The sequence below is a fragment of the Gymnoscopelus braueri genome (assembly GCF_963280865.1).
Source record: "Gymnoscopelus braueri genome assembly, chromosome: 7".
In the NCBI taxonomy this organism is placed as follows: Eukaryota; Metazoa; Chordata; class Actinopteri; order Myctophiformes; family Myctophidae; genus Gymnoscopelus; species Gymnoscopelus braueri.
The window spans coordinates 13,563,856-13,583,195 of record NC_137608.1 but is presented as its reverse complement, the minus strand read 5'-3'; the positions used below and the strand labels follow the sequence as shown (position 1 = coordinate 13,583,195).

Genomic DNA, 19,340 nt, shown 5'->3' with positions numbered 1-19,340 from the left:
TTCACAGTCACTGTTTCTTCCACATCCCGGACAAGTCACAAAGTGTACACGTGTGGCGCGAGAAGATATCAGCTTTCACTGCAAACAAACAAACAAACAAACAGCGGTAAGTTTGAAAGAGGAGAAGATGAAGATGATCATTACAGTTTATGGTGTTTATTGTTGGTTCATTGAATCTAAAGTGAAGTGCATGGATCAGTGTTGTTATGATGATGATGACTACTTCCGTAGATGCAAGCCTATGCAAGTAATCGACTATAATAATGTCGATGCATCAATCACTGCTGATGCCAATTATTAACATTAATAACTGGTTTGTTTGTGTCTGTGTGTCATTTCTGTTAATCTACTTTCCTGTGTGTGTGTGTGTGTGTGTGTGTGTGTGTGTGTGTGTGTGTGTGTGTGGGGCACTGATGTTTGTTTTTGGGAGGAGCTCACCCACTTTGTGTCGTACGTGTCCCGATTTTGGGCACAAAGAGAAAATATATTTAAAAAAAAAAAGATCTACAAGCTCACAACACCTTGCGTATGAGTTTGATTAACAGAATTTTTGTGTTTGACATGGATTTCCTGCAGTACATCCTGCTTATGTTCCATCAAGGTCACTTGCAGCAGGGCTGGGTCATGAAACCAGTTCAATAGACTGGGCTTAAGATCTTATTTTCTCTACAGACAGTCCTTGAACATAGTGGGGATTTCCTGTAAATAAACACAGACAGCATAGTACCATTATTGAATTCAGTGAATGGAGGCGTTTCAGAGAAAAACATTTACATTATGGAGACACATGGGATGATAATGTTTCATATTTGGGACATTTGAATGTTTTATCACCATTCCAGACTGTATTGGGTTCAGTGTAGTACAGAACAGAATAGTGGGATTGTTTCCCCACCCCTCTCTCCCCCACTGTCTCTGTCTCTCTCACTCCAATCTGGGAACCCATTCAGAAAAAAAGGGGAAATAAATAGTTTTCGCCTCTGGGGGCCCACCTCCCTTTTTTGTGTAAAACAGGAACTCTGGTTTGGCCCCTCCCCTTTCTTAGTCCACTTCCTCCTGGGTTCTTCTGTGTTTATTCCTTCTAACAACATCATTACATGTTTAAGGCAGTTGTGCCGGCAGAATCTGTCGTTGAGACATATAGGGTGTCATTAGAAAAGAGAGCTGGCTCTCAATTGACCTTCCTGAATAAATAAAGGTGAAGTGAAAAATATCGAGTGTGATAGTTTGCGTTTGTGCGTCTCTGCGTTTAACCCATTGATACCTGGAACGCATCTGTGTCACTTTTAGATTTCTTTAGGCTATTCAAAAATAGCAGATATACAAGCTCATAGCGCGGCACCGAGTGCCGCGCTATGAACTTGTAGATCTGCTATTTTTGAAAAATCGAGGGGAAAAAAAATGGGGTTTTTTTTCAATTTTTTTTTAGGATTTAGAAGACATTTCTAGAATCTTCTCAGGTCTTAAAGGGTTAATAATACATCGTTTTTCCTTCAGGTCGAGCATGTCGGAAGACCTTCCCAGCCAAGATGATAAGAAGACCCAGTCGCCCAATCAGGCCTCCCATTCGCAGACCCCCGAGACCCAGTCCCTGGAGCACCAGTCGTCCCAGAAGCAGACCGCTGCTTCCAGTTCGTCCAGCGGGCCGTCCTCGGCCAGCCAGTCGTCCAGTGGCTCCGGGACGGTGAGCAGCGCGGACACCATCCCAGTGTCGTCTCTGGCCTCCGTTCCCGAGGAGCCTGACGTCCAGCCGTGGGGCCGCCTCCTGCCCATGAAGAGAGGCTACAGAGTACATGGTTTGTGTCACACTTTAGCATTATAGAGTATTATAGCTCTGTTTGTGCTAGGCAAACATTATTATTTTTATTTTTTTAACCCGTGTTGGGCGGGAACCCCTATTTGTAACCATACCTTTCAGGACGCGAACCCATTTTGGGGTTCTTGTTGCTATGTACAGTATATATAGCAACATACATTTGTTGTAATTTTGATAAATATTTGAAGTTTTTAGATTTAGAAGGCGTTTTTAGAATAGTAGTAATGATAGTTAGTCCACATAATCAAACGGATCCGGTTTAAGCTCGTGCAGCAGACCGGACGAGGTAAGCTGGAAATCAATCCAACTCTAATACGCGCAGGATGTCACTATAATGGAATGGTTTTACTTTAGTGAAGGACAGACCCTAGGGAAGCTGAGAGGGAGACGATGTAGGAGAGACACTGAGACAGACAGACAGACAGACAGTGTAGGAGTGACAGACAGACAGACAGACAGACGGTGTAGGAGAGACAGACAGACAGACAGTGTAGGAGAGACCGACATACAGACAGTAGGAAATTCGAGAGAGAGACTAGGGCTTGGCAATATATATATATATACTGTATATCAATATCGTGATAGACTAGATATTGAAATATGATATGGCACGGCATACAGTACGTGTTGTCTTTTCCTGGTTTTAATCAGAATGAGCTATTTTATTATTTAGCGCCACTGTTAGAAGTAAAACTTCACCCTAGGGGAAACACTAGTGAAGACAGTAGGACAGCTGAGAGGGAGACATTGTAGGCACGTTTATTTATATTGCACATTTCCACAACATGGCAATTCAGTGTGCTTTACATACAACATTTAGCAAACGCATCATAAAAGGACATATGAGGGGGGCATAGTAGAGACAGATGGTAGGAAAGATGAGAGGGAGACGGGTAGGAGGGACAAACGGTAGGACAGCTGAGAGGGAGACTGTGTAGGAAAGGCAGACGGCAGGAAAGCTGAGAGGGAGACGAAGCAGGGACCCCTAGCTGAGAGAGAGATGAAGCAGGGACCCCCTAGCTGAGAGAGAGATGAAGCAGGGACCCCCTAGCTGAGAGAGAGATGAAGCAGGGACCCCCCCAGCTGAGAGAGAGACGAAGAAAGAAGTGACCCCCTCTGTGTCGTATAAAATTGTGTTTCAGATAAACTTTTGCTGCTCTTTTTTTCCCTCTACACCTATAACTCTTTGCCAAAAATAGCTGATCGACAAGCTCACAACGCCTCGCAGCGCGAGGCGTTGTGAGCTTGTAGATCTGCTATTTTTGGCTAACGTTCTCCTCAGAAAAGGGATGCTAGGGTTGAAGTGGTTAATGTAAAAAGAAAATATCTTATCACACAAAGATTTGGCGGACCCCCTGTAGTAACTCTGAGGACCCCCTAGGGGTCCCGGACCCCCTGTTGAAGACCCCTGGTTTAGAGGGAGATGGCATATGAAATACGGACAGTAGAAAAGCTGAGAGGGAGACGGTTGTAGGAAAGACTTGAGGAGAGAAGGTTCTAGTTGGTGATGTGTTGTGTTGTATTCTGACATTGTGTGTGTTTGCTGGTTTCCAGATTGTGTGGAGGATCAGTACGAGTTTGGGAGACACACGAAGTGTCACTACGTGATTAAGGACCCTGCACTCGAAGCAGTGGGACGATTTAATATCATCAGTAAGAAACACTTCAGGATAGTCAAGGTATCACTGACTGACTGACTGGTTTAATGGCAGGATGGTTAACTGACTGCTTTACTACCCAACTCCAACTGTTTTACCTCAGGATATAACTTGAATGTGGAACATTTGGAGAATTGTGTGTAGTGATTCACAAAGTGTGCCATGCTGCTCTCTTGAGATGATTACTAATGTGTTTGCTGTGATTGGTCTGTGATGAACCAATCACAGTAGTTATTTGAACTGCACTTCAATCGGGTCAAAAGAAGAATAAAGGCACACTGACTTTGAACCACCTGGCGTTCCTATTTTGGGCATGCCATTATACTGTAGGTGAAAAATAAAAAAATCCGACTTTTTAAAAGTTTTGTAAGTATCTTGCGTTTCGTTTGTAGATATTTTTGCAATTCATAGTACAAAGTATATAGGGCTTCAATGGTTAATGAAAGCTTTTAGACTACAGCTTATTATTTTTCTGATTTTTAAATATTTTGAGCTTAATTGGTCCAGTAGATCTATCTAGTCTGCTTCTCTGCAAAAAAATTAATTGCCTAATGTCTACAGGGAACACTTTATAAACCAGATTACTGAAGGAATGACTGGTTTGCTAGCTTTGTGACTGAGTGATTTGCTAGCATTGTGAATGCAGCAACAACTGACTGGTTGACAAACTAACTGTCTTTTCTCTCCGCGTGTGTGTGTGTAGGAGGATACCATCGCGTATGTAGAGGATCAGAGTAATAATGGGACGTTTTTAAATGGGAGTTTAATTGGAAAAGAAAAGAGGCTTCCTCTGGTCAACAATGATGTCCTGGCACTGGCCGAACCCACCAACAAAGGTTAGCATAGCATCTCCATTCACTCTCACGTTCTCATCTGATGAAATGTGTTCTAACTCTTTTTCCTCCAGCACACTGTGGTCAAAAGCTGCAAATCCAAAGTCGGTCAGCTCACCGGACCACAGAGGTCCTGTGCGCTGGGTGTCGCCTGCTGGGTGTGTGCGTATTTTTCAGCCTGATCTCACAGAATGTAGTATACATTGCACGGATCCAGTGCACGTCATTCCTTGCATAATCGCCTAGAAAACCCGAAAATCCGTGCATATGTACATGTCCCACGGTGGGCGTAAACCAGTTGCAACCCGGAAAAACCCCGAAGCAGAGCAGTCCCCACAACAAAATGTACGATTCTGTGCCTATTGGCACTCAAACAGTGCTGAGTAGGCTCAAGGGAACGTCGCAACGTTCGGGACGGCAACTCGCTCACTCGGTGGTCCCTTACGTGGCGACAGTTCCCTTGAGACTGCACGCCGCCGAAATGGTTAGAGTCAATGGGAGAGACACGAGGCGGCTATGCACAGATTTTCCAGTTGTCTATGCACGGAATGACACCTCCGTGCAATGTATACTAAGTCGTGTTGGTATTTTTGTAGGAAGTTGGACCTGGCGAAAGTGCTCAGGTGCTGATTCACCATGTTGAATTCAACTTGTTGAATCATCTGCTGTCGATCAAGTTCATTGCATTCTGTACACGCCTTTGTGTGTATTAGCTCAGACGTGTTTGTCTAAAACGACCTAAACAAACAGAACCACAAAATCGGTTAATCAAATGGAGTTGTGTTGTGCATAGCGTATACTGCATTGCAAAAATGTAATAAGGAAAGTTGGTGGGTAATGTTTTTTATGTCCTTGTCAACTGATGACGATACAGCTTGTCAACTTTATGTAAAGTCTTTAATTTTGATAAAGCAGATAATGCTTCAACATGGGAAATGTAACATCTGAAGGCTTTCAACTCAGGAGAGCCTACACTCTAGTCTAGTATATTCAAGAGATTATTATTACATGTGCGTGTGCATTTGACCACATATTCTTCTTCATATAACTCTCTTTAACTGCCAGAGTAATAGTGTAATAGTGTTACGCCACTGCCAGCAAAAACGAGCGATTTTATCAACCTTTGAAAAATCATGGAATATTTTCTGTGAATGCTATCCGCACGGTGATCCTCTCATTACACACACACAGGGGTCTCGTAGAAGGGGGGTGTTATCCGAAGCTATCCGATAGCAGTCCGTTCCATAGTTGTGGCAAGTTGAAAATACCATGTTTTGCCAAAAATATATAGTGTCAAAAAAAAGTACACAGGAGCCGAGATAGAGCATTTTTAAGCAATAAGTTAACCAGGGAGTGAATGGAGCAGCACATCTTCGGATCGTGGTATCCGGTGTTTTTTTTCTTTTTTAATTTGTCCAAAGTCGTCCTTGGCAGGCTGGGCCATAGCAGAATTTGACGAATTAATTCTTCCATGGCAGTTAATGAGTTAAAACGGCTCTACTTTTTGAATGTAGAGACAGGAGGCATGTCTCCACTTCCCTCCATCGTTGTGTCTGTTTTTGAGAAAGTGATGACGACATCATCAGTTTGGATGATGTCCCCCCCCCCCACACACACACACACACACACCGGGCTGTTTTGACCAGACGGTCTGAATGAGGGTTTCAGAAGAAGGAAGCATGCAGAACTGACTGACTTTCTCTCCGTCTACAGTCTTTATGTTTATAGACTTGATGGCAGATGAACAGACCAACTATCCTCAGGAGTTCAGACAGAAGTACTTGGTGACCCGGGTTATCGGCACGTGAGTCAGACGTTCTTAAGTACTTGAACCCAGATCCGATTATTATTATTTATTTTTTTGTCAATTAACCCCTGGATTCTACTGGATGCTTTTCATTGGTGGACAAAGTATATACTCGTGAATACTCAATTATTCAAAAGTACAAATTTCTAAGTACATTTTCTATTAAATCTTTAACTGCTAGAGTAATAGTGGTACGCCACTGCCATCTGTTGCATAGTTGTGGCCAGTTGAATGTGGCTTGTTTTTGCCGTAAAGCAACAGGAACGGAGATGAAGCCATTTTCCCACAGGAGATAAACATTAAGTAAAAAATAAATAAAGTCAATTCCAGGTCTGTCGTCATCTGGCAGTGAAAGCATCATTCATAGGGTAGCGAACAACGCCATCTAGTGGAAAACCACTGAAAACACATCTCGTCAATCTTGTCGAGATTTGTCGGTGGCAGGCAAAGGGTTAATATCAATGCTTTGTTGCTTTATTTATTTATTCATGTTAGAAAGAGTCTTTGACTTGAAGAAAACAGGACCTATTGGCTCATGTAACTGCAGCTGACAAGGAATACATCATCAGAATGAGTTTTGGGTTACAATGTAGCATTGATAATGTAAATTACTGTAGTTCCATATGGTCTCAGTCTTAACCCATGTTGAATCCAGTTCTTAACCCATTAAGACCTGGAACGCATCTGTGTCACTTTTTCATTTGAGCTAAAAAGCATTACAGTATAATGTTTACAGTACACTTTGGCTATTCACAAATAGCAGATATACAAGCTCATAGCGCGGCACCGAGTGCCGCGCTACGAGCTTGTAGATTTGCTATTTTAGAAAAATCGTGAAAATGTGTGCAAATCTTTGAATATATATTGTTTAAAGCAAACATTTTTAACTCCATTATTTGCTTCTGGGGGGTCCCTGGAAAAATATTTTTGAGATGGGGGTCGACGGCCAAATACATATAATTTGGGTGGTCCTTGAGATGAAAAAGTTTGAGCACCACTGATACATATATATATATATATATATATATATATATATATATATATATATATATATATATATATATATATATATATATATATATATATATATATATATATATATATATATATATAAAAAAGATATTCATACTGTAGAAACATATTCTTTTCCAGAAAACTGTAGACATTTGTAGAATCGGAACCTCAGTGGGTTAAAGATGACTGAATGCATTTAGTAATGTGTGCGTGCGTGTGTCCCTTCATTCCAGAGGCGTGTGTGGTGAGGTGAAGCTGGCGTTTGAGCGGTCCACCTGTAAGAAGGTAGCCGTCAAAATCATACACAAGAAGAACTTCCCGTCAGTAGGGGTGCGTCACGTTTTCAATCATCCTGTGTAAATACTGATACCCAGTTGATCCCATTATGTGCCATCAGATGATCGGCTAAAGGAATGGCCAGTTTTATCCATTGTCAGAACGCGTGTGATCATGTGATTGTTAATATTTTCTTCCAATCGGACAGACGGCGGACATGAATGCAGAGAGAGAGATACGCATTCTCCAAAAAATAGATCATGTAAGGAAAAATGCATAACAAAACAAAAATGAAATGTACTTTTAATCTGTTGATTTAAATTGATTTTTATCTAATATGCTCTCCTCTCTTGTAGCCCTGTCTCATCAAAACGGAGGACTTTTATCAATCCGAGGAGTCTTATTACATTGTACTGCAACTGTGAGTCTGAAACAGACACAGTTTCACATACTGTGCTACACTGTTAAACTTACTCGACCACACTGGTACACATACTACCACAATACCACACTGTCAGTGTTGTTGCTAGGTTTTCAATGTAATGAGTCCGCAGGACCCACAGTGGTCTTTCATATGGGTCGCGTCAATTCTTTGGGTCCCCAAGTGGGAGTGGTCAAAATGATCGATCTTGACATTTTTTACAATTAACTTTCAGCAGGAAGCCCGTAGAGGACTCATTTCATGACTTCATATTTCATGAAATATGTCATGTATACACATGTCTCTCTAAATATTACCATATTATCTTTCTCTGCGTCTCTCTCTAAATGGTTATATTATAAATACCACACACACACACACACACACACACACACACACACACACACACACACACACACACACACACACACACACACACATATAGAGATAGATGCACACACCCTGTTCTACATGGCTTGGCCTGTGACCATGTGCTAAAAACAATACAAGAGAAAATAGATGGATATTGTCTCGTTTTCCCTGCAGGATGGAGGGTGGAGAGTTATTTGACAGAGTGAGGTCGAATAAATCGTTGGAGGAGCCAATTGCTAAGCTTTATTTTTACCAGACGCTTTGTGCGGTCGAGGTGGGTAGATCCAACATATGTCAATCAATAAAAGTCACAATATTGCAGATATACTACTCAGATTATCACAATATACAAATATAAAATATTGACCATTATTAATATAATAAAAATAACAGTCAGGATTTTTTTCTACGTTCATGTTAATTCACTGTGTGTGTGTATCTTTTTAGTATCTCCACAACAACGGCATCATCCACAGAGACCTGAAACCGGAGAACATTCTGCTGGCTTCACAGGAAGATATCTGCTTGGTCAAGGTACACACGCTATACACAAACATCATTTAGGGACGGGTGCTTGGCTGTTTATTTGTAAACGATAATGTATGTTTTGATCATTTTGTGGCGGCCAGCAACATGGGGTATTAATACTGTACATTGGATAAATCTCACAGGATAAACTCTCATAATAGGCATTTGGCAGATGCTCTTCTCCAAAATCAGAGTAAGTGAAATGAACCCTAGCAGTGATGCTGATAGTCCTGCGTCTCTGACGCACATCATGAAGAAAAGACGCATTCAACTCACCGTCCGTGTGTCCATGGGACACAAATTCCATGTTAAGAAAAATCTTGGTAGAAAACAAACAAGTGCCATCTCAATAACATACTTAATATTTGTGGTCAAACAAATCAAAGTAACCAACTTAACTAACCAACTAACTAATAAAGGTGACAAGAATAGATGTTTGTGTTTGTGTGTAGGTGACAGATTTTAACCAGTCTAAGATCTTAGAGGAGGCCAGTCTAATGAAGACTCTGTGTGGAACGTCTTACTACCTCGCCCCTGAAGTCTTCACCCACGCCAACACTGCCACAGGATACGGCCCCAAGGTTGACTCCTGGAGTCTGGGAGTCGTCCTGTTTATCTGGTGGGCTGCTTGTCTGTCTGCCTGCCTGTCTGTCTGTCTCTCTTTATTCTTGTAATCACAAGGTATTAACAATTATTAACATTAAGTAGTAAGGGCTGGGCGATGTGACTTCAAATCAATATCACGAATGTTTCAAACTTGTGCCTAGATTTTATTCTATACATTTTTGCTTAATTGCCCAGCCCTACATATTGACCTCCAAGTACTTACTCTCCATTGTTGGCGAAAGGGCTTTTCTGTGTGGTAGTACATACTGGTTAGATAAAACTACATCTTGCTTCAACTTAATGCAGCTTGCATTTGTGTTTTTAATTATGAAAAAGTGTACAGTTACTATCCATTCTTACCATTTTCCCAGTAGTCATTAATGTGATGCATGTTGTTGTGTCAGTCTTTGTGGCTATCCACCCTTCCATAAGGACTGGAGCGAGACTCTAACTATCCAACAACAGATCACTCAGGGAGTCTTCAAGATGGTGCCAGACAAATGGGATGCCGTCTCTAAACAGGGTATGACACTGTCTCTATATATAGGACACTAGTATATATATCTCTGCTGTCCAGCGCGAACCTGCTAACTCCAAAACGCTCATTGTTCAGGAAACGAAAAAACAAAATATACGTTTTTCAGGAAATGAAGAAAACCTTATATTTTTAAAGCAAAGCAATACTGCCTCATCAAAGTTGGTATAGTGACTTTATATATTGTCAGATACTTGCATGTGTCATTATATTATCAACACTTTACCCAAATCGCGGGTAAATCAACACTTTACCCAGTGCAAGTGGAGTTAGTAGTTTCAGACGAGCAGAAATCAAGCTGAAATGGAGTAAGGTGTCCAAACAACAATAGCTCCACTCGCTGCTGAGGGAGAGGTTTCAAAAGGGTACAAATTCCCAAAAGCTAACAATGGATCTCCAAGCTCACAATGCATCACAACAACGTGTGAATCAATGCCCTGATGCTTCATGACACTTATTATATAGGCCTACAATAATAAACAGGACTTTAAATATTACAATAACTTCTGCAAAGAGGTAGTAGAACTAACGTGGCAGAAATGCTACGAACGCCTTTCTTCTTGTCACATTGCTCTCCTCATTAAACACTTCATAGATTTTAGAAATATAATTACTTGTTTTCATAACATTAGCGTCAGTGCTAAGTTTGATAAACAGGTACACTGCATAGTTTTAACAGACTACGGGGAGTTTGTTTACGTGATCCTCCTCCTCGTTCACTGCGCAGCGCGCTCTACTCATGCTGTGAAAAGGCAGCACTGGAGAGGAGAGGGGGGAGTTGTTTATTTTTGACTGACAGTTTGAGGATCCAATGGAGTTGGGAGTTTTCGTCAGAGGCGCTTTTTAATACTTTTCATTGGTTCAAATGTTTAGATTTTTTTACACAGACGTAAAGGGTGTTCAATAGCGTTGATTTATGAAAACAATAAAAATGATAAATTTAGTTAGCTGGTTCGTCCTGGACACCGACGATATACTACAGTGTGTACTACACACTACAGTACCCTAAACGCACTACACCCTTGGTCCTTCACACTATTTAGGCACTATTCACTACATAGTACACTAAAATGCACTACGCCTTTTTTGTTCTTGACTAAGTTTAGGCGGTAGTACTGTACCTTATGGTACACTAGATTCACTGTTTCCTTTTTACTTCAAACTATTTAGGAAAGTAGTATGCTGCACACTCTAGTAGACTAGATGCACTATGCCTTTGTAATTCTTTGAGCTGTAGTATGTACTATAAAGTGTGTATCGACTTATTGTTGGCTGTATGTCTTTCAGCCAAAGACCTAGTGAAGAAACTACTGGTAGTCGATCCAACTCACAGACTCACTATACAACAAGCTCTGCAACATCCCTGGTTACAGGTACTGCTACTACTACTAATGGTACTAGTACTGCTACAACTAGTAGTTATAGTGCTACTACTATTCCTACTACTTGTCAACAATGTCATCCTTCCTTCCTCTCTAGTTAATATGGTGTAGATTGTTGGGTTTGTTCAGGAGGAGGTGTACCGCACAGTAGGTTGTTGGATTGAGATGACAGTAATAATGGAATGTTTTCATTTAAGTTGTTGATAAGGCTATATTCGTTGGTGAGCCTTCCTATAACGGTGGCCATTGTAAAGTGTGGATTTGGATTGCCAACACTCGTCATAATTTGCTGCTCATAAGAGGTCTTTGAAGACTTGGAAGGAAGGGTTAAAATATTACGGTAATATTCATGTTAGAGAAAAAAACAGACGCGTTTCGGCTACTCAGGTCTTCATCAGCGTTTTTGAGAGTTAGAGAGAGTTAGAGAATGTCTATAATGTGTGCATGCGTTTGTTCATTCGTTCTCAGGACCCTGTAATGTTGGAACAGGCTCGCGGTGTCATGGGTCCCCCAGAAGCTGCTGCTGGAAATGCCAGGGTAACCAACACACACGCACACACAAAAGTGAAGCAGGTTACATTTTTTGTCGCACAGAGAGATATTGTCCGCTGCCAACCTTTCTTCAAAACAGAAATAAAACGTTATAAATCATGAGCGCATCGAGTGTCTGACTACTAATCACACACAATGTTTTGTCAGAACTTTGTTCAGCTGGTTAGAAAATGTGCAAGAACTACCAAACAAAGTTCTGAAAGGCACTGCTGGAGTTATTCATAACGAAGTTTAGCTCTTATTGCCTACGCCAGTGGTTCTCAAACTTTTTTGTGCCAAGGACCCTCAACTTGATATATATTTGGCCGCGGACCCCCATCTGAATTTTTTTATTTTGCCAGGTACCTCCAGAAGCAAAGATTTGAGTTAAAAATGTTTGCTTTAAAAATATATATTAAAAGATTTGCATAAACTTTCATGTTTTTTCCAAAATGGCAGATCTACAAGTTCATAGCGTGGCACGAAGTGACGTGCTATGAACTTGTATATCTGCTATTTTTGAATTGGCAAAGTATAAAATAATGGTTAAAGTGGTTAAAGATTATGACGCTATATTAACACATTTAGCTTGGGACCCCCTGGTACCCCCCCAAGGACCCCTGATTGATTCAAGTACTTTATTTTGAAAGACATGAAAAAAGTACATGGAAGTACATTTAACAATTAATAAAGGTCCTCTAAACTGGATCGCACATAAAAGCACAATGGCTTATTTCAAATGAGATCCCCACACACTCAAATCATGATGACATTTAAGAAAACAGTCAGATATACACTATTATGCACAACATCATACAATCGGTCCCCGGACGCCGATTTCGAACAAAGTTCTGCATCGGTTGGAGTAATGACAGTAATAATGGAATGAATTTCAGCGACATTGGTTGGTCATGTGTTTCATCAAAAGTGTCCGTGGAGAGTGTCCAAATATGAGCCTTCCTATAACTGGCCAATGGCCATTGTAAAGTGTGGATTTGGATTGCCAACACTTGTCATAATTTGCTGCTCATAAGAGGTCTTTGAAGACTTGAATGAAGGGTTAAAATATTACGGTAATATTCATGTTGTTAGAGAATTTCTATAATGTGTCTGTGTTTGTTCATTCGTTCTCAGGACCCTGTAGTGTTGGAACAGGCTCGCGGTGTCATTGATCCCCCCGAAGCTGCTGCTGGAAATGCCAGGGTAACCAACACACACGCACAAAAGTGAAGCAACATTTAGATTACATTTGTAGTCGCACAGAGAGATATTGTCCACTGCCAACCTTGTTTTCTTCTGAACAGTCCATGGTACTCTGCTGACAGATTGCGGAAATAAAACGGTATAAATAACGAGCGCATGGAGTGTCTGACTAATCACACAATGTTTTGTCAGAACTTCATTCAGCAGCAGTCTTCACAAACGGACATGTTTCGGCTACTCAGGCTTCATCAGTGTTTTTTAGAGTTCGAGAATTTCTATAATATGTGTTTGTTTATTCATTCTCAGGACCCTTTAGTGTTGGAACAGGCTCACGGTGTCATGGATGCCCCTGAAGCTGCTGCTGAAAATGCCAGGGTAACACACACACACACACACACACACACACACACACACACACACACACACGTATGCTGAAACCTTAATGCACTTTGTATGCTATATTCAGTGTTTAATATGTAAACGATGATACACTGAACCTGTGTGCGTGGTGTGTGGGTGTGCTCCCCCAGCAGGATGGCAGGACGAAGAGGAGCAGAGAGGAAGATGAGGAGGAAGATGATGCACAGAACCCTGCCAAGAAGAGACCAGTCCAACCCACTGAATGACTGTCAGGGACCATTACGTTGCACCTTCGCCCCACTTTACACATTGTAACCTTATGGTTACTGTTTTTTGTTTTTTACAACTGTTTAATAAAAAACGGTTTTATTTTTTCACTTACCTCAGTTTATTTGTTGATGGGTCATGCAAAGGACACTCATAGAAATCATGAATCCATATTACAATGAAAAGTGAATCCATATTACAATGACAAAGATGCAAATATACATCTATTTCTTTAACCCATTGATACCTGTGTCACTTTTTGATTTGAGCTAAAAAGCTTTATTTTACACTTTGGCTATTAAAAAATAGCAGATATACAAGCTCATAGCGCGGCACCGTGCTATGAGCTTGTAGATCTGCTATTTTTGAAAAATCGAGAAAATGTGCAAATCTTTGAATATATATATATTTTAAAGTAAACATTTGTAACTCAAATATTTGCTTCTGGGGGCCCCTGGAGCAAAATATTTTGAGATGGGGGTCCGCGACCAAATGCATATCATTTTGGTGGTCCTTGACATGAAAAAGTTTGAGCACCACTGACATAGTAGCATACTTTTTTTTCAAGATATTTTGTAGAATCGACTTCAGGTCTTAATGGGTTAACAGTTCAAGTTTTGTTACAGATGTACTTCATAAAAAAACAACATCATCATACTATATAGCATCATCTGAACCTTGCAGTTGCGGGTTAAGTGTCTTGCTCAGGGACACTTTGACACACAGACCTGGGCCGGGAGGCGAACCGGTGACCTTCTGATTACCAGACAGCGTCTCTACCCACTAAGCCCTTAATGCTTGTCTTATGATTGGATAAATCATGAGTACTTTATAGACACAGGCTTCAGAGAAAGTGTTACCAAAAGGGTAATTATTTTGTTTCTGTCTTATATCTGTTGTGTGTTTTAACTGATGTTTTTGTTTTTTTGTATTCTTGAGCATTGCAAATGAGGGCAAACCTCCATGTTCTTTTTGAGAATAAAGGTTTTATATCAATAAACCAAACTACGCTGTCATAAGACGTACAATACTGTCATCTCTGCAGGATGTGACGTTAATGAATATCCATTCTGAATGTGTCCTGTTTTACATAAGCCCTCGGAGCACCGTCGCATTTTTGTTCAGTTGTATGTTCCCTTCATTATACAGGGATGGTTTGATGGTAAGCGTAGAACTGTTGGTACAGTATGTTTAATGTTGGGGAAAGTTAGTTTGGATGAGGTTTGGGTTATGTTAAGCTTCAGGTCATTAGGTTAGTGTCAAAACACTATTGCTAATTGGTAGGCTCTGTAGTGTACATCAAAGATGAGAAACATTTTTGCTATAATGAATTGTAAAAGCGTAAGCGTAATCCAAACTAAATACCACGAATACAAAATGTATGCTCGCACACTAACATAAAAGGAATGGCCACAGAGGTTCGACAGATGCAAAAATAGAACCATTTTTTTTTAATGTCTTGTTAATCTGTGTGTGGTCTGAGCCCTGGAACATGAATGATCCTCTGACTGTCTTGTCCCTATAAGACACATAGTTGTCTTTACTCTTTATGGCAGACTGAGGATGTATTTTTAACCGAAACATTGCATTGCCACCTACACCTTTTTATTTGGGTAGCACTCTTTCATTTGTTTTACTATGGATCCTCATTAAAAATATATATTCTATTTTTGCATCTGCCAAAACCTCTGGACATTCCTTCTGTTATGTTAGTGTGTGAGCGTTCCTTTTGTATCCTCTGTAGTGTACATCCCAGAAGTTCATGTGCAAATGTGACAGAGCAAGCAGGAGTCTGTATAGTCCCAGAGAGCAACAGTATGGGGCCACACTGTCTTAGTTGTGTGTGTAGGGAGATGATGAGTTTGTGGCTGAATTAGATCCTCATCCCCACTTCCAGCTTCTCCCTCCTCCCCGACCACAACCACTTCAGTTTGTCCAATTCAACTATCTACGTCATCACCAGCGTGTTCACTTTGCAGTGGTGTAAAGTAACTATGTACTTTTACTCAAGTACTGTACATAAGTACAAGTTTGTTTGAGGTATTTTTTTACTTTAGTGGAGTATTTCCAATTTTCAATACTTTTACTTCTACTCGACTAAATCTCTGCGGAAAATATTGTACTTTTACTCCACTACAATTATTTGAAAACTTTAAGCTCTATATATATTTTGGCTATTTGAAAATAGCCGATCTACAAGCTCACCGCCATGTGTTGTGAGCATGTAGATCTACTATTTTCAAAAGATTTTTATACATTTTGAAAACTTGAAATAGGACATTGATTCTGCATAATGAGTACTTTTACTTGTGGCAGCCTACTGTATGTTTTGATGCCAATACTTTTGCACTTTTACTAAAGTAAATTCTGAATACCAACTGTTACTTGTAATGGAGTATTTCTACATGGTGGTATTGATACTTTTACTCAAGTATTTAAAAAAAAAAAAAGTGAGTAGGGGAGAACGGAGTAAGATGAACCTCTGGGTAAGTTGAACCATAGATACAGAAACCTAGATACCTCATTGGCCTCTGCAGTTCGTTGGAGCAACTCGTATCGCGGCCGCCATTTTCGCGTAGGCAAACGGACACTCAAAGTGACTACTGGCCAATCACAGCGCTCACAGCGAGTTGACTACTGGCCAATCACAGTGCGTCTTTTCTAAGACCTGTCAGAATCTAGTTGCCCGCCCCCACCTGCCTCTGATTGGCCTACCGAACGCCCCCTTCTGTGACACACGCGGAAGCTTCAGGGAAGCTTTCCTACGCTAAAATGGCCCCCGTGATCATAGACATATAAAGGTAGACGCCTCCTTCGGCTCTGAGGCATTGGTATCACGGGGGCCATTTTAGCGTAGGAAAGCTTATACCAATACCTCAGAGCCGAAGGAGGCGTCTACCTTTATATGTCTATGAGTTGAACCACCCCCTGTATCTTTAAAACTATACACATGAGTTGTCATGTGACCTTAAAATCAGGACACACCCATCATTTCCACCTGGCTGTGAAGTTGAGAGACACATGGGCAAAGTGATAAGCATATTTTTACACAAAAAAGTGTTTTTTGCTGGTCAAAGTTAATTTTCAACTTTTCTCGTATAATGATTTTTATTTTAAAGCAAATGTACCCAGGTCTAAACTTATATATCATGCATGTTGGTGATATTCCAATGTATAAAACCATGTGTATCATTTAGCTAAAGATTAGCCTGAAGCATTAGCTAGCCAGGTTAGGTCAAAATGGTGGCCATGGGGCAAGATGAACCAAATGCCTTGGCCAAATTGAGCCAATTATCCTAATATTAATCACATATTTTTTGTTATGTCTTTGCTTCTCAAATAATGCTGTTTGACCTTTCATTTGGATGAATACACTCATTTAAGAGAAGTTTTCAATATTGTATTAACAATTGCAAATATTAAAAGGTTCTGAATAACACACTTTATTTAATCGGTTTTATATTGTTTAAATACCATTAAGAAAATAAATAAGACTATTTGCTAAAGGGAAAGGGTTATTAAATTATTGTTGATACGTGAATACATTATTTGTTCAAGTTTAAACTTGAAAATGCAAAATATCATATGGGTAAATTTACCCCTTGACTAGGATCAACTTACCCCTTACCTGGGGCAAGTTGAACCACATGACCACTTTTTTTTGAGAACCCATATATTTTTTTTACAACCATTTGTCATAGATGCACAGTGCACACTCATTATTTCAATTGATAGAAGACATCTTCAAGTTTTAGTAGATGTTTAGATTTTACTTCCATCTCATTTTTCCTTGCCTAGAGGTCAACATAAGTAAAAAGTGGTTCATCTTACTCCCCTACTTATTCCACCACTGTCAGTTTGTTGCCATCTCTTGTGTTGTGTAGGGAAACAAACAGCCATCTCTTGTTGAAAAACATGGCAAAGAAACAGACCTCTGAACAAACTGATAAAGCCTATTAGTTATACTATATCTTTTATGGAGCAAATGTGCCAGTGAAGCAATGGCTAGAGATGCCAGATGTGCGATGTACTTGCTGTTTATTTATAACTAGCCTATGATTATTTAGAGACAAATTAAGCAGGTAGGTCTACATGACTTGACGTCACATGAGATTGGCCTTGGCGTGAAGGTGGGGGTTGGGCACTTGGAATTGTTTGGTGGTGATGAAGTAATAAGGTATAGGTTTTTAAAGGCCTACTGCCCTAGTCATTTCTCAAACTGAAAAGCTCCTGACTGACTATGCTTTAACACATTTGACAAGTTATAGGATATAGCCTATGTCTCGACAGACTGAAGTTTAAAATTTTACAAAATGAAAGGGTTCCATGGAATTCCTCTGGTCACATATCCGATTTGTGGAAAAGTTAACAGCTGATAATAATCACGGATGGTGGGCCCACATGTATCAGGCTACAATTAGTTTTAATTAATAACTTAATTAAATTCGTGGTTGAGTTTTAACCATGGGAGATCCAGTAGCCTTAAAGACTCGTGGATGTATTTTATCGAATTTGACTTTTTTTTTATCTCTACGAGAGTCTTGGCTACTACCCCTTCAGATTGCCCTGGAATGTCAGCTCCAAAGCCCGTACTTCTCCAAACATGTACAAATACTAAATATAAGGTGCTAACCCGCGTGCCACAATTGTTAACTCGGTGTCCGGCGTGTTTGTGCAATGTATTAGTCGATATTCTTTAACAAAGAAGTGTTTTAATCCCGTTTGTGGACCATTCTGTCGGAAGTTCCCAAAGGGCGTTAGTGAGGGGGCGCATCCGGTGAAAGCCGGAATTACACTCAATGTAAACAGGAAGTAAACTAGGGGGAAAAAAATGGCGTTCGAGCACAAACGGGATTAAAACACTTCTTTGTTAAAGAATGTCGACTAATACATTGCACAAACACGCCGGACACCGAGTTTACATTTGGGGCACGTGGTAAGCACCTTATATTTAGCATTTGTACATGTTTGGAGCTGACATTCCAGGGCAATCTGGGGGGTTGTTATCGATAAAATACATCTAGTCAAAGGCGCGAGAGCCAGCACTGTTTATGTTTTGAGTGCCAATATGAAGTGCTGCATTTTATTTTGGCAGACCATAAGCAGCATAACTCCTCAAAGCTTGATAACTGTCAATGAATGATCATGTACCCCGTTTGTAAAAAAAATATTAACTATGTTTTATAGACTGTTTTATGAGTGAATGTGTCCAGCAGAATTCTGACTGTTTTATGAGTGAATGTGTCTAGCAGAATTCATTACACAATACAGCAGAATATTAGCCTAAACGTCAGTCAATTGTTTTTTTTTTTGTAAAGATAAACTTATTTTGTTCACACCTGTTACATTCTGCATAATATGCTGGCACAAAATATTAATCAAACTTGATTAATATATCTGTTAATAGTAGTAGGCTACATTGTCAGCATTGTAGACCACATAGGCCGGAGTAATGTTATTAAAAAACACACACACACACACACACACACACACACACACACACACAATGCCATACTCCCAAGACTCCTACACATGGTGAATGATGATAGTACTATCTAAACTCAATGACTTTTAAGACCTTATCAGGCAGATTGTAGGATGAACCCAGCTGATTTTTGTGACCCCATGTCCTATTCTCTGGTGCTTCCTTCAGTGACCATACAATACACCTCCCCCAGATTTGCCACTGATAATCTTACATTTACTTTTCCAAAGTTTTCACAGAGCACAG

The 19,340-nt window shown here is 40.2% G+C and overlaps 1 protein-coding gene across 5 annotated transcripts; it reads left to right on the top strand.

Annotated features, from left to right (window-relative positions):
• Positions 1-14,631, top strand: chek2 (checkpoint kinase 2). 5 transcript variants are annotated; one of them, XM_080432744.1, is made up of 17 exons: positions 1-106; positions 1,498-1,796; positions 3,371-3,495; positions 4,178-4,310; positions 6,021-6,111; positions 7,362-7,458; positions 7,613-7,666; positions 7,761-7,825; positions 8,372-8,471; positions 8,645-8,731; positions 9,178-9,344; positions 9,736-9,854; positions 11,154-11,239; positions 11,717-11,785; positions 12,914-12,982; positions 13,289-13,357; positions 13,516-14,631. In XM_080432744.1, the coding sequence occupies exons 2-17, from the start codon at positions 1,505-1,507 to the stop codon at positions 13,606-13,608; spliced, it is 1,716 nt and encodes a 571-aa protein (XP_080288870.1). In that variant the 5' UTR covers positions 1-106; positions 1,498-1,504; the 3' UTR covers positions 13,609-14,631. The 5 variants fall into 5 exon arrangements, with proteins under 5 accessions (XP_080288870.1, XP_080288869.1, XP_080288872.1 ...); XM_080432743.1 differs by having other exon boundaries at positions 13,513-14,631; XM_080432746.1 differs by lacking the exon at positions 12,914-12,982 and having other exon boundaries at positions 13,513-14,631.
• The last annotated feature ends 4,709 nt before the right edge of the window (positions 14,632-19,340 follow it).